General features: G+C 44.7%; 1 protein-coding gene across 2 annotated transcripts in view; it reads right to left on the bottom strand.

Annotated features, from left to right (window-relative positions):
• Nucleotides 1–7195, bottom strand: part of SNX9 (sorting nexin 9) — a 56507-nt gene extending 49312 nt beyond the window's left edge. For both annotated transcript variants that reach the window (XM_072333324.1, XM_072333323.1), the window contains exon 1: nucleotides 7059–7195. In XM_072333324.1, the coding sequence (XP_072189425.1) occupies nucleotides 7059–7070 (12 nt within the window). In that variant the 5' untranslated portion in view covers nucleotides 7071–7195. The remainder of the gene's footprint in view (nucleotides 1–7058) is intronic.
• Between the last annotated feature and the right edge of the window lie 6010 nt (nucleotides 7196–13205).

The following is a 13205-nucleotide window of genomic DNA, read 5'->3' on the forward strand; positions in this document are numbered from 1 at the left end:
CAGTGGGGGAGATAAAACATTCAACCTTAATTCCCAGATCTCATCAAGTTCTATGACAAAATGAAGAGCTTCATTAGTCGTGGCCTTGGTGCTGCTGAAAGGTGAAGTGTACAGGCTGGGCTCTCTGTGGCACCCTAGGATTTAAATAAGGCCTAGCAGGAACAAGTGTAATAGCATTATCAAGTGTCTTCATGACAAAGGAGGGGAAAGAAATTCTCATACAGAAGAGAGAACCATTTTAAAGCTACCCTAAGAAAACTGTTAACAGTTTTTTTCTTGAAAACTATCCATTTTCGTTGTACCAGCCAGGTAAACCAACATTTTGTTTGACTTAAACTAGAATCAAGAGAACAACTTATTTTTGCCCTGAAGACTGAGAACTGTAATCCCTAAACACTGAGAAAAAGAGAGCAAGTTCAAAACCTGCTGTGTATAAACAGAGATAGCATATGAAGACACCAAATAAAAACACAACCATTCCTCTGCCAAGGAGGAGCAGATGGCAAGTCAGAGCAGAAGTCAGCAGCACAACACAGAGATAAGTCTCAAGAAAACAACCATCACTGGCCGTACACAAGTCCCACACTGCACAAGAGTGGGACTGAGGGATTTTACCTGGGTCAGTCCCACTCGCAGAAAACCCAGGTCAGGCACCGCTGCGTACCCAGAAACAGCTGTGGTGCTCAAACTCTCCAGAGACCTGCCTAAAGCTGGGCTGCCTGCACCTCTCTACAGCCCCCTCCTCCTTCCAGCCGTACTTTGCATACTGGAAAACCCTCCTGTAAAGCAGCTTCCTTTAATGCCCAGGGGAAGCTCTGCATATAGCCTCCTTTTGAAGAGCTACTCTAAAATACAGGAGGAAATTAGAGGTTTTACTGACAAAAAACCTGCTGCTTTGACCTTACCTAGCAGACTAATCACAAGCACGCCCTCTCAGCAGCAGGACCCAGGGCTGTCCCTTCGCCCTTCACACCGCACCGTGTCTGGAACGTCCCCTCCCTGAGAGCAGCTGGGCCAGCCTGCATGCGGGCAACTCCCTACACGAGTAGCTGCGTCTCCTGCCCTTTTCCTATTAAGCGCTGCGGGTCTCAGAGGATGAACTGTCAAAGTTAAACAATTCTGCTTTTAATTACTTTTTTTTAAAACAGAAGTTCCTTAGCCACATGAAGCTCAATGAGAAAAGCCGCTTTGGAAAAAATGATAAGGCTCAGAGCTCCAATGCTGGAATCTTATTCCAGTAAGCAATATGCACAGCTTTCTCCTCGGTAGCACTGAAGTGCTGCTTGTGGAATTAGGACAAGAATGCTTTGTGTTTTAAACCCGGAGTGACTTGGGAAGCTCCTTTTTGATCACAAATCACTGACAACGCTGAGAGACAACTAAGTGAAGTAAAGGCACAAGCTCTGATTTTCGCCCCTCTCAGAGAAGTCTGAAGCAAAGCTGAGTGACCTTCCCATTGCAAAACATGTCCTGAAATAGGAAAGTTTTAGCTTTAAATGTAGACCACTGCAGCAGTTATTTAACGTAAATAATTCCAGTTATCTCAGCGCTGATCACTCTTACTGCAGTGTTGGCTGAAACAAATCACTCCCACTGTTTTACGGTCCCTATAACCTGCTTTTGCAATGTTGTGCAGCACTGCTTCCAATGCTGATGTTGCAATTGCAGGTAAATACAGTGCAGGATGGAAGCGATCCATTTAAAACAGAAAAATTCCCACTTCGCTTTCCCTCTGTAAACTTTCATTTCTGAAACGTGCCAGCCGTCCTAATCAAATAAGGAAGTTTTCATAAACAGAACAATGTGGGGATGTTCATATTTAAAGCGATTTTTGAAGGCATTAAAAACAGAGGTTCTAAAAGAGGAAAGGCAGTTTGCAAAGGACAGCATGGAAAAAGTGGAGTAAAATAATCTTCATTCCAAAACCACGGTTAACTGTAAAGATTTCTTGCTGACATGATGCTGTTATGTGGAAAAATGAGACCAGAATGAAAATCTGAATCACTTGGTCTATAGACCAGATGACGCCCATAACATCTGATACCAGAGTTCCTTCTCTCTCGCTACTGTAATTGTATTTTTAAATGACGACCTCTGGTAATGAGTCCCTGATGACTCAATGCCCAGGTGCTTAAAATAGCTTTGAAAAACTGAGTCAGAGGAATCATTACCAGAGCATAACATCATACAGAACCTCAACATCCCAACAGCTTGGCTCTTATATGAGAAGCATTGCACTAACAGCTGCTGGAATGTAGAGTAACTCACTTGGAACTGAACTTTTAAAGGATCTTAAGGTTAAAAGACAGAAAAATGGAAAAATCTGCACCTTCAGAAAAAATGATGATGTTATTTCTTGTGTTGCTGAGCTCATCCTAACATCTCACTGTAGCAACAGGTCACATATTTGAGGTAAGTATGTATTACCACAAAACACTTACACCGTCTCCTTGTACTATGTTGCCACTTTTTAGAAGTCCCAAGGAGGATCTTCACATCTACTTAATTACAGCTTAACAAAACCTTTTTGTGAGATTAAGACCATCAAAGCAAAATGACTACTTTACCTAACGAGTTTTGTTCCATCACATCCTAAGTTTGTAAATGAAATCATTGCCAATTAAATCTTGCTTTGCTGAATTTAAACAGTGGAAGACACTGGCCACGGTACAAAGCAATTCGCATAGTATAAATTCATCCCAACTCACAGATAACATTAAGATTGATTAACTGAATAGTTTCCTAAGATACAATTTCCTAGAACAGGCTTTGTGCTGTCAAAGTCAGGACAATACAGAAGGCAGACTTGCATAACGCAAAGTTTGGAGCACTTGGCACAGAAGGTATTTCCCTCCCCAGCTGCAAATCAGAACAAAGAATTGTTTCTGCCTGATTCATTATGTAAACATACAAACAGCTTCACAACCATAGGAACAAAAATGTGAGACTTCTGTTGGTGAGCCTTACATGAGTAAGAGAACAGAAAAGATAATGTAAGACAGAAGTATTTTATCCTATACGGTATTTTCAGACATAAAATGATCTTCCCCCAGCACAAGTAGAAGAATCAAGCCAAATTCAAGTATATCTAGCTAATGACATTCACAAGAGATATTCCAAAGCCTTAAACAGCAAAATTTTATGTAATTTTCATTACATCTCTCTTCTTTTAGGAACAAAATATTGAGCTGAAGATCTTTCGCCTCAGTGGACTTCTGCCTGGGAAAAAGGGCCCAGGCCTTTTAACAGAATCATAAACAGAGAAGAGTTCCTGAAGTAGACGCACCAGTGAACAATTAAGAACATCACGATGAGGTACAGGTGTCCCTAACGTTACAAAGTAAAAAATGCTTGATTTTTGAAGTCAAACCTAGTGAAAGTTACCAATACCTGCAGGGCTAGCTTGTGAAAGTAACTTAACCAACTTCAACTGCACCTCTATAAATCAGTTAACCAAGTTCTTTCTCCACCTTAAATATAAAACCCCTCATTGTGCATCGGTTAGCAGCACAGGTTCCAGAAGTGCTGTCCTGACCACCTGCATGCACTCACCTACCCAATTCCCTCGGTATCACCCTGAAATTCTGGCTTCACAAAGGGCAAAGCACCAGCCTTTGCAAGAAACGGACTTGCCTACCTTTTTAAACAAACACCTCTAAAAACAGATGACAGTAGGGAGCACATTATTAAAAGTCAGCATTTCACTTCCTGACATTTGTGGCTCTCCCTATTCAGTGAACCTCAAAAACAAAAGAAAGGGCATGAGTAAAGCTGGGACTTTGCAAAGTGCAGCAGGGAAAAAGGAAAAGCCAAAGAAGCCAAGACAGAAAGCACAGAAGCATTAAGAATGAAAGATCCTGACTGGCAACTTTTTCAAGCCATCCATCAGAGACATACATCTACGATATTTCATTTTCTTTGTAACTGGGTTTTGGAAACATATTAAGCTTCTTTACGCACTTTTAAGCTTAAGCCCATTTCGCCTTTTTACTGCACAGTCAAAAATTACAAATTAGTAAGTTCAGTTCCATTGCTGAAGGAAGGCTAACACATCCAGTGAATCCATTCTTAACACAGAGATGCCTACCTCTCACGTTTGGTTCACTTAAATTGCTGTTAAACTTTGGAAGCTGAGACCCTCTGAACAACCCAATTTTATTTATTTCTTTTAAAGCTTGCCTCAGCTTTTAGAGCACATGGCTTTGCGCAAGCCTTGGCAAACCAGAAAGGCCGCTGCCAAGTTACAGTTAAGGATACAGTTAACCTAAGAACTTACACCAGAAGTCCCACATGCACTGTTTTCCACTCTCCAATTATATTCCCAGCCTTCACTATGGAAGTGTCCCCCTCTGCGCTTGCACCAAACCTTTTGCAACTGCTCCAAGCAAACTTTTACCTACTTCAATAGATGGAACTGCAAAAAACTTTTCCACTGCTCTCCCTCAGTTAATCTTTTGCTATTCTAGCGAGTTATAGTCACTCAAGGACAGGCCTGACAAGCATTAGTGTCAACACAGGATCAGCACAAGGAGGTAGCAGTGACTGTGAGGCCAGCTCCCACCATCAGACTGAATGCCCACAGCCCTCAGAAGGCATGGGGCCTACAGTATCCCTGCCCTGCTGCCAGTTAACTAATACACCATGAGAACATCAATAAAGGGTTTTTGTTTGTTTGTTTGTTTTCATGAAAATAGTAGTTATTTCCCCAGATAGTTTTAGTATTTCAATAAGAATTCTCATGAGCTTAAATGGTGCAGGGAAGAGCTAAGAGACGATGAGATTAAACCACATCTTCAGAGCACTCTGGGAACTTAAACAGCATGGTTTATCACAGGGGAAGGCAATAAGACCGGTCAGAGTTCAAACAAATTACAGAAGAAATGCCATTTTCTCCTAGTAAAGCTCTAGTTTAAACAGGAGTTAGCTCAGGAAGCACTAACAGCCTGCGCAGTGCTGGCCATGCCTGACTGCCACTCATCCCCAGCAGCTATACAGCTTGTCACGCTATGGACATTTCTGAAATTCACACCCCAGGTGACCAGCCACAGCTCCATTTTGTCAACATTTTCTTGTATAATTCCGATATACTTCAGAAAGAGAACAAGTGGAAGGTGGCAAACCTGTCTGCAGCTTCAAAAGGAAAACAATTTCCAAGCGAAATGGCAACTTGTTAGTTGGCGGAGTCTCTAAAGACAGTTTACTGAGCCTGTCACTCCCTTACACCATTAAAAAAAGGTATCCTTTATTATAGCTGACATTTGAACAAGTTAGCAAATTAAAATCCAAAGCAGGAGAATTAGCTGAAAGCGACCTAACTCATGGGTGAAGCTTAAAATAAAGCAAGCTTCTCTTCAGTAAAGTTCTGTTAGCAGCTAATTGAGATAATAGTATCAAAAAGAAACATGTCAGGCTTTCGCTATCACTTCCCAATTTTAACATACAAGTAAATTATTATTTCTTTTAAAGCGCTGAATGAAAAAAATCTTGCACCATCCGATTTCAATACAGTTCTGGCTAGTATATGAGAAGTGACATGTCCTTTGTTCTAAGGCCGTAAATGGCCACAACAATTTATTTGACAAAAAGTGAAAGCATCCATACGTATGTATAAAACGGTGTTATGAGATTCCACGAGGACAGATGCTACAGCTCAAAGTGAGGTAAAAAGAAAACAGAAAGCATTTGAACTCAGTGTTTGCTCAGCATACCATGTATCAGGCTTTCCATCCACACCTGTAATTGTATTTTTATTGCTACCTGCAGTAGTTATGTGTGCTTACACATGGTTCAGGCACACGGCCCACAAATCAGTGGAAACCACCCATAACAAAACAAAGTCCATTAACAATATTCAAAAAACCTGTACAGGCCATAAATTTCACTTCTATTAATACTTCTTCAACTGCATTCATGATGTTGAAGCCTACACCATTGCTTTGGTGCATGTGAAAAGGCTTACTGAAAGACGAGTGAGTAACCCTCTGCTCAGATGGTTGGAGGCTGCTACTTAGCCACCAAATCCTACCCACTGAAGATGTGGGAACTCTCTGATACTGAGAAACGCCACACGAGCAGCGTGCTGAATGACAGGTGCCTCAGTAAAACAGTGTTTGCACGGCTGGGCAAGTTTTGGAATGGAATCAGTTTGAAAGTATTACTTCAAATACCAAAAAAGACTTGTGCGATATTCAGACAGCTTGTAGATGATATTTACCCACCTACACGAGCAGAGACAAAACAGCACTGCCACGTTCATCAACAAGTACAGTAAATAAGTACTGTTAATTTAGAAAGATCGGTTTCAGATAGGATGGGCTAATTTAGACTGTTGCGTTAATAGCAGATACTGTTGAAGAACAAAGCAAAACAATTTCACTTCCTTCTTTTTCTTTTCCCTCTCAATCAGACCCTAATACTCCTAGAGCAAGACGCACACCGCAGCCCTGGAGAGCTGCCCCGGCCCTCACGGCCTTCCCAGCCCGCAGCTCCGTGTGCGGGGCAGCCCGCAGCCCCCCGCCCCTCAGCTCGGCCGCCGCCTCCGCCCGCCAGCCGTGCCCGCCGCGCCGCCGCAGCCCTCGGAGCAGCCGCATCCCCCCGACGGGCAGACGGCGGGGCTCGGGGCGAGCAGCAGGGACGCCGGGCCCAGCAGCGCGCAGGCCTTCCCTCCGCACCGCCCGGCAGCCACGGGACAGGGTACGGGGCGGCACCAGCCTGGCCTCGAGCTGCTTTCCGTCCTCGCAGCCACGCCGGGCGAGGGGCGGAAATCCAGCAGAAAACAACTTCGGAGCCGACGCTGCCCCTCTGAACCCTACGCGGGGCCGGGCGGCGGCGAGGCCCGAGCGCAGCGCGAGGCGGCGGCAGCCCCCTCCTCCCCTCCCGGCGGCGAGGGGCAGGCCCGGGGAGGGGACTCGCTCCCCAGACCCCGAAACGCAACACTCCTTCTTTCCCTTAGTGCCCGAGCGGAGCTACGGCCGCCGACCCCACCGCGGGCCCGCTCGGCGCAGGGGGCGCCCCGGAGCCGCCCCGCCGCCCCCCGCGCGGTGCCGGGGGCCGCTCACCTTGGTGGCCATGGCGCTGCCTCTGCAGGCTCGGCTGCCGCTCTGCCCTCCCCGCCGCGGCCCGCGGCTGCTCGCTCGCCGCGTCCGGCCCGCCCGCCGCCGCTGGGCCGCGCAGGCGGCTCCTCCTCACCTCCCCCGGTCGCCGCCGCCGCCTGGGGGCCGCTGGGCGGCTCAGCAGCCGGCCCGGCGCTGGGCAGGCGGCTGCTGGAGTGACGGCGAGGCCGTGCCCCTTCCCCGCAACCCCTGCACCCCGGCGCGGCACGCGGGGGCACTGGCGGGGCCGCTTTGCCCCCCCGCCCCGTCGCCGTGAGGGCTGGAGGGGGAGGGGGAACCCCGGGGGAGCCGCCCCGGCCAGGCCCCAAGGGCGGGCGAGTCCCCATCCCCCGGCTCCGTAAAACCTTCGCATTTCAGTCGGTTTTTGCCTCAGATTCTTATTCCTGGTGCGGGGTGGCTCCGGGCCTGTGGAGTGCCCCGCGGTGTCGACCACGCGGGCAACCCTGCTCCGGCCGTCGGAGGCCACTGAAAAGCTCCCAGAACTCTCGTTATCTGTTTGGTGTCGTTATCCCTCGGTTCCCTCTGCACAAAGATTCTAAACAGCGAGAAGACGAATATCCCCTCTGCCGGGCTCACTCTGCTGCTTTCACCGAGGCGTGTGTTCCGGCACTGGCACTGCTGGGCCTTGATGCATGGCAGCAGGGATGCAGCCTCAAGAATCCAGCCAGGGTCTGTGCCATTGCTGTCAGCGCTCTGCCAACATCTCACGAAGAATAAGACATCTTCCTCAATTTCCAGCCTTGGGGAAGGTGTGATGGAGGACCAAAACAAAGGGTGAGGAGGAAATCTGGTGGCAACAGATATTGAGAGGTTCATGGACCACGTGAAACCCACCTCTGCCACGTGCATGTGGTGTCTTACTGGGAGAAATCTCCTTTCTGTGAAAGGAAGAGGTGTGGTTGCCAGAGTTGCCAAGGAGGTTTCTAGAAGGGAGGTCATGATTCTGCTCAGCTCTTTATGACCATATTTCCCTACCTGTAGAAATTACAAACCTCTTCTCCTAGCGGTATGTTTTCTCAGGGAGGCGGCTCTATTAAAAGTGAAAAATACATCCACAGTTTGTTTTTTTAAGTAAGAAAAGAAAAATTCCATTTAAATAGGACAAGTGCAATAGTTTCTATGGAGAGTGTGGGTGAAGAATTGAGAGGGACCTGGAGCGGTCACCACTGTTTTCAGATGGTTGATATGATTAATTAGAGAAGTTTTCAGACGCCATTACCTCAGGTTTTAATTTTTCCAGAATTCACTTAAATGCACACAGTGATTCCAAGTTTTTATCCTTATGGCAGCGGTGCATGCAGCTCACAGCAGACTTTTGTAATACAGCCTTTAATTTGAGGCTCAGTTTTTCTGCATGGGTGCTCCCAGCCTGGTATTTCATCTAGCTCAGTTGCCCTTCATGAGCAAACCCTTCTTAAGCCCTGCTTCCTTTTTATGCTTAGGGACCCTAATCCTTAACTTTTTGATAATATTTTCAATGCAGCACACAGAGACTTTGGTCTTAGAGGTGACCTAGTGAGGATTTGTGTAGACCTTGGTACAAGTTCGGGGGAGACTGTCCCCACTCCAACCCCACACTATGCAGAGAACAGCCCAGCAGAGGTTTGGCTGAGCAGTGGGAAGAAGGCTGAGAGAAGGGGCTTCCAAAGCAGAGTAGAAAACAGCCCGCTTGCTTCCTGGATGAAATAAGGACTTACCCATAGTTATTAGGAAAAAATTCTTTGTGGCGAGACACTGAAACATGTTACCCAGTGAGGTTGTGGATGTCCCCTCCCTGGAAGCATTCAAGGCCAGACTGGATGGAACTTTGAGCAACCTGTCTAGAGGGAGGTGTCCCTGCCTATAACAGGGGGTTGAAACTAGGTGATCTTAAAGGACCCTTCCAACCTAAACCGTTCTATGATTCCATGATTCTATAGAAATATTTCATCTCTGGCATTTTTGGAGCCAGAAAATGGAAACTTCTAGGTGAAAGAGTGGAACTTTTTAATTGCTGTCTGCTTGCATGCATCCCTTCTTCATATAAGCTGTTGGGATAGAGATTCTAGACAGAAGTGCCATCTAACGTTTGCCACAGTTTAAAGGTGGCATAGCTGCGTCCACAGTGCTAGCAAGGTAAAAGGGTCTGGGACTGATTTCTGATTGGAGTAAGTCACTTGTGTCCACCCTGCTTAGGATTAGATTAGCCCCCAGGACAGCAAAGTTTTCTGGTCAGCAGACTGTTGGAGTGGTTTAAAAGTGTATTAGCCAGGTGGCTAATGGTCAAGCATTGTGCAGGGGTAGGTATTCCCTGCCTGTTTTTCTATGTGATTTATACTAAACTTTGGGCTTTCACATCATCTGGAGTCTGTCATTCTTTACCTGTGGTCAGGACAATGGCCAGAAGAGCTTTGTTTACAGCTGCTGACCAGTGTGCTTTAACAGAACACTGCTTGGCCGCCTGGGGAGTAAGGAACAAAGCCACAATTTGTTCAGCTTCTCTATATGCCTACAATCTCCAGTTTACAGTTTTTCACTGTGAACTACTCATAAAAATAACTCTTGCCTGACAAGTTTGAGGGATGAAGGTAATGCTAACACTTCTTTCCGGGTGAAAGAACGTTCTGGAATTATTATTTTGATGTATTCTTTCCAATATTGTTAACAATTAATTGCCGTTGAATCTTGCCTTAACAAAGACGTTCTCAGGAATCAAAGTAGATTACAAATAAATGCATCCCTTCCTACTGCAAGCTTTATTGTTGCTTAACGCAAGGGGCCAGATAACAATGATTTGCCAATAGTAGTCACCTAGTATTTCCAGTTAATTTTCTGCTACCAAGCTGAGTCCTTATGAATGAAGACTGGAGGTTTGCTTAGCTTTAGACATGCAGAAGTCTTAGTGGCATTTCTGTAGGCTGGAAACAGAGGGCTCTGCATGGAGCCTATCAGCTTTGAAACACAATTGGCTCATTATATACTTTGTAACAAAGCCCCGAGGTTGTCTTTAATAGTTAAATATCTCAACCTCAGAGAAACAAAAAGCAACAACAGAATAAAATCTTTTACCAAGCACATGTTCCTTTTTTGTTTGTTTTTTTAATATTTTCTCTATAGATTTCAACTAAGTATGTATGTTTGCCATTAACCTGCCTGCATCCATTTCCAAGAACAATTGCTGCTACAGAGTTCATTGAGAAGTGATCTGTTGCAGACCCTAATCAAGTGAAAAGCTTCCACCAATAGCACTATGCAAACTTTTAATTAAAGATGGACTCTGGGAAAGGATATTTACCAGTAAACACTGTTCTCTGCTGGGCAAGGCCTGCCTGTAATTTCACCATCAACTGAAGTCAGTGTCCTTGTATGGGCTGTGCTGACTTAAGCAAGCCTGGAGGGGAACGATAAATTAGAAACAGTGTTATTTAGATAACCTTCATGCAGAAGATAGAGGAAGAACAATGACTTGCATGTCTCTTAGCTGCTGTCCTCAGGCGTGCCTTGAGTTGGTGCACCTTGGATTTCTCCCTGCTAGCAGGTTGTGCCCTTAGCACTACCCAGACAATGCATGGACATTTATCAATCTTTCAGAGTCACCCTTCTTTCCTGGGTCATTGTCCTGCTGCATTGTTGGCTTAGCAATAAAGACACTAGTGTTTTTCAGTGTTCATTTTATGGAACAATTTAATTACCTTTCATCAACTAAGCAACATCAACTTTGCAAATGGAACAGCAGCATGTCAAACACATAAATGTCAGAATCTCAGTGAGAGGCATACTGAGAGCATGCTGTCCTAGGTCTTCATTTTCAAAGGTATTTCAAGAAGTGAGAAGTAATTTTTCTTCTTTCCTCATTGATGTGAACAAGGTTAGTTTCATGCTACGTGCCGTTAGCTGCGGATTGAAAACCAATTATAACTACTAATTGATCCTGAAAACCTAACATTGATTAGGGGTTAATTAATTACAAAGATATTTCGTACTTCTCCTGCTCCTGCTCTAATCATCATGTGTAACTTTATCACCTGATACACTTCTTGTTTAAATAAAAAGGGGTACAGATTTCCATTTTCTGAAGCCTTAAAATGAAGTGTTTAAGCAATGGCTTAACTTGCAGATAAGACATAGCAGTAGGGTATTCTTTATCATCAGAAGCCATGCATGAGTGGTTACACGTACCTCCCTGAGAGGTTCTTCAGGCATCGTGTGTCCTCCCAGCTGACCAGAGTTTCTGTTGAGCAGAAGTTAACACAATTTCTTTGATGTTTGCCAGATAGCAATATGAATTAAATGCTGCTTTGTCCTATTTCCTCTGTCCTCCCCTCTCCAAAATTGGACAGAAAATAATAGCAGTTGCTTTATACATGAAACCTAAAGTTAGCTGCACAGAACAACAGGAGAGCAGCTGGCAACTGTATGCATAGCTCTGTACAATGTGCCATCATCTGCAAATTGTATATAAAAAATACATCTATTGAAACATTCCAAGGAGAAATGTTATTATTTTCTTTTATATTACGGTCTGAGTCTTTGACTAAAAAGGTCCCAAACTCATTTAGCCAGAACTCTCTGTGGCTGACCCTTCTACACAGTACTCTGCACCTGGGGCTGGAAGGTCACTATGGAACTAGCGGATCTTGAAATACCATAGGATGTTAGGGTAAGACCTCCTCAGCTCAAAAAGCTGCTGTAGAAAAACGTACCCAGAATTGCACCAACATTCCTTTCAGTTTTTCATTCTCAGAATTTGTCCCTGAATAAGCAGTTCTGAGAAAAACTGTACTTTGTACGTTTGCTTTGGGCTTCAGGGTTTTGTATCCTTAGAGCTGGCAATGAAGCACCGCTATTATCTGAACCCTGGCATACTATGTTGTTATTTTTCTTACTAAGTCCTGATTTGACATAGTTATATTTTCAATAAATACGCAGCTAAAACTGGCTTTGTGTTGCGTATGAATTCTTTACAGCGAGGGAAAGTGCTGCGCTAAGCTCAAATTCTGTGCTCTGACGGGGTGGAGTTTTTTTAACACGTTTTTGTAAAAGTCAACAGTTTTAAATCATGCCGGTGCTGGACTTCCTGGATTCCATTTTCTCTTTCAAAAGCCCATGAAAGCAACTGGTGACTGCTGAAGAGGGGGAAAAAGATACATCGGAAAATAACTAAATAAGTAAAATTCAAAGGATGGGAAACAAAATGCTGTTGGACACTGAGAGAGCTATTTTTGTTTCATTTTTCGTAACGCTGGTTACATAGAACATGCTCTGAAATAAATGATATGAAAAAAAAAACAGGCTTTTTTGTTCAAGGAATGGGGCAGATAACCTGAAAGACCTGACACAAGGATCATTCTGAATTTTTGCATCCCTTTTAGGCCTATATGTGGATTGTTAGCGTACCTTGTGTATATATATATATATACCACTGTATACTCATGTGCATTTTATACACTTCTGTTGGCTTGCATTTGGGTATTTCTTAATATTTTCTATACATTTGGGTCTCAACACAATGCCTGCTATGCTCAGCAGGTTTCGAACTCAGTATTCTTGAGAACTTGAATATGATTTAGTAGAGAGAATATTCAAAAAGTACAAGTACACTATTTCTAAATATGCTGTTTTCTGACTTGAGCAAGTGAGGCACTATCAGCACTATTGATTCTCACTGCTGCTGTCTCTATGAGAAGTGCTGAATGCCTGTGGCTCATTTCCATTTTCTCCTGCCATAGAGAATCATGGAGTAGCTCTTTGCTCTTCAGCTGACTGCGCACACGATAAGACCCTTTAAAAAGCCAAGGATAGAACCCAAAACTTCTTCTGACACACAGATTGCTAGTTGTCTTGAAGATACAGATAGAGAAGAGAGCTGCAGAGGGTTGCAGGGCTTACATTAAGGATTTGAGCCCTCTTTTTCTGGGATCTGGGCTCTCACAGTGGGGAGCAGTGGCACCCATGACTCTGCCAGTGTGGCAGCACTGGCTGGCTATGTTCCCATGCACAGGACATGCAGTACTGTGGCATTTTTATATTAAGATCACCAAAAGATTGAACCAGGCCCTATTGTTCATTGCCCCTTAAATCCCTCTGTGAGCGCTATTGCCTTTCGAAATAACA

Source organism: Excalfactoria chinensis, chromosome 3, assembly GCF_039878825.1.
Source record: "Excalfactoria chinensis isolate bCotChi1 chromosome 3, bCotChi1.hap2, whole genome shotgun sequence".
Taxonomy (NCBI): domain Eukaryota; kingdom Metazoa; phylum Chordata; class Aves; order Galliformes; family Phasianidae; genus Excalfactoria; species Excalfactoria chinensis.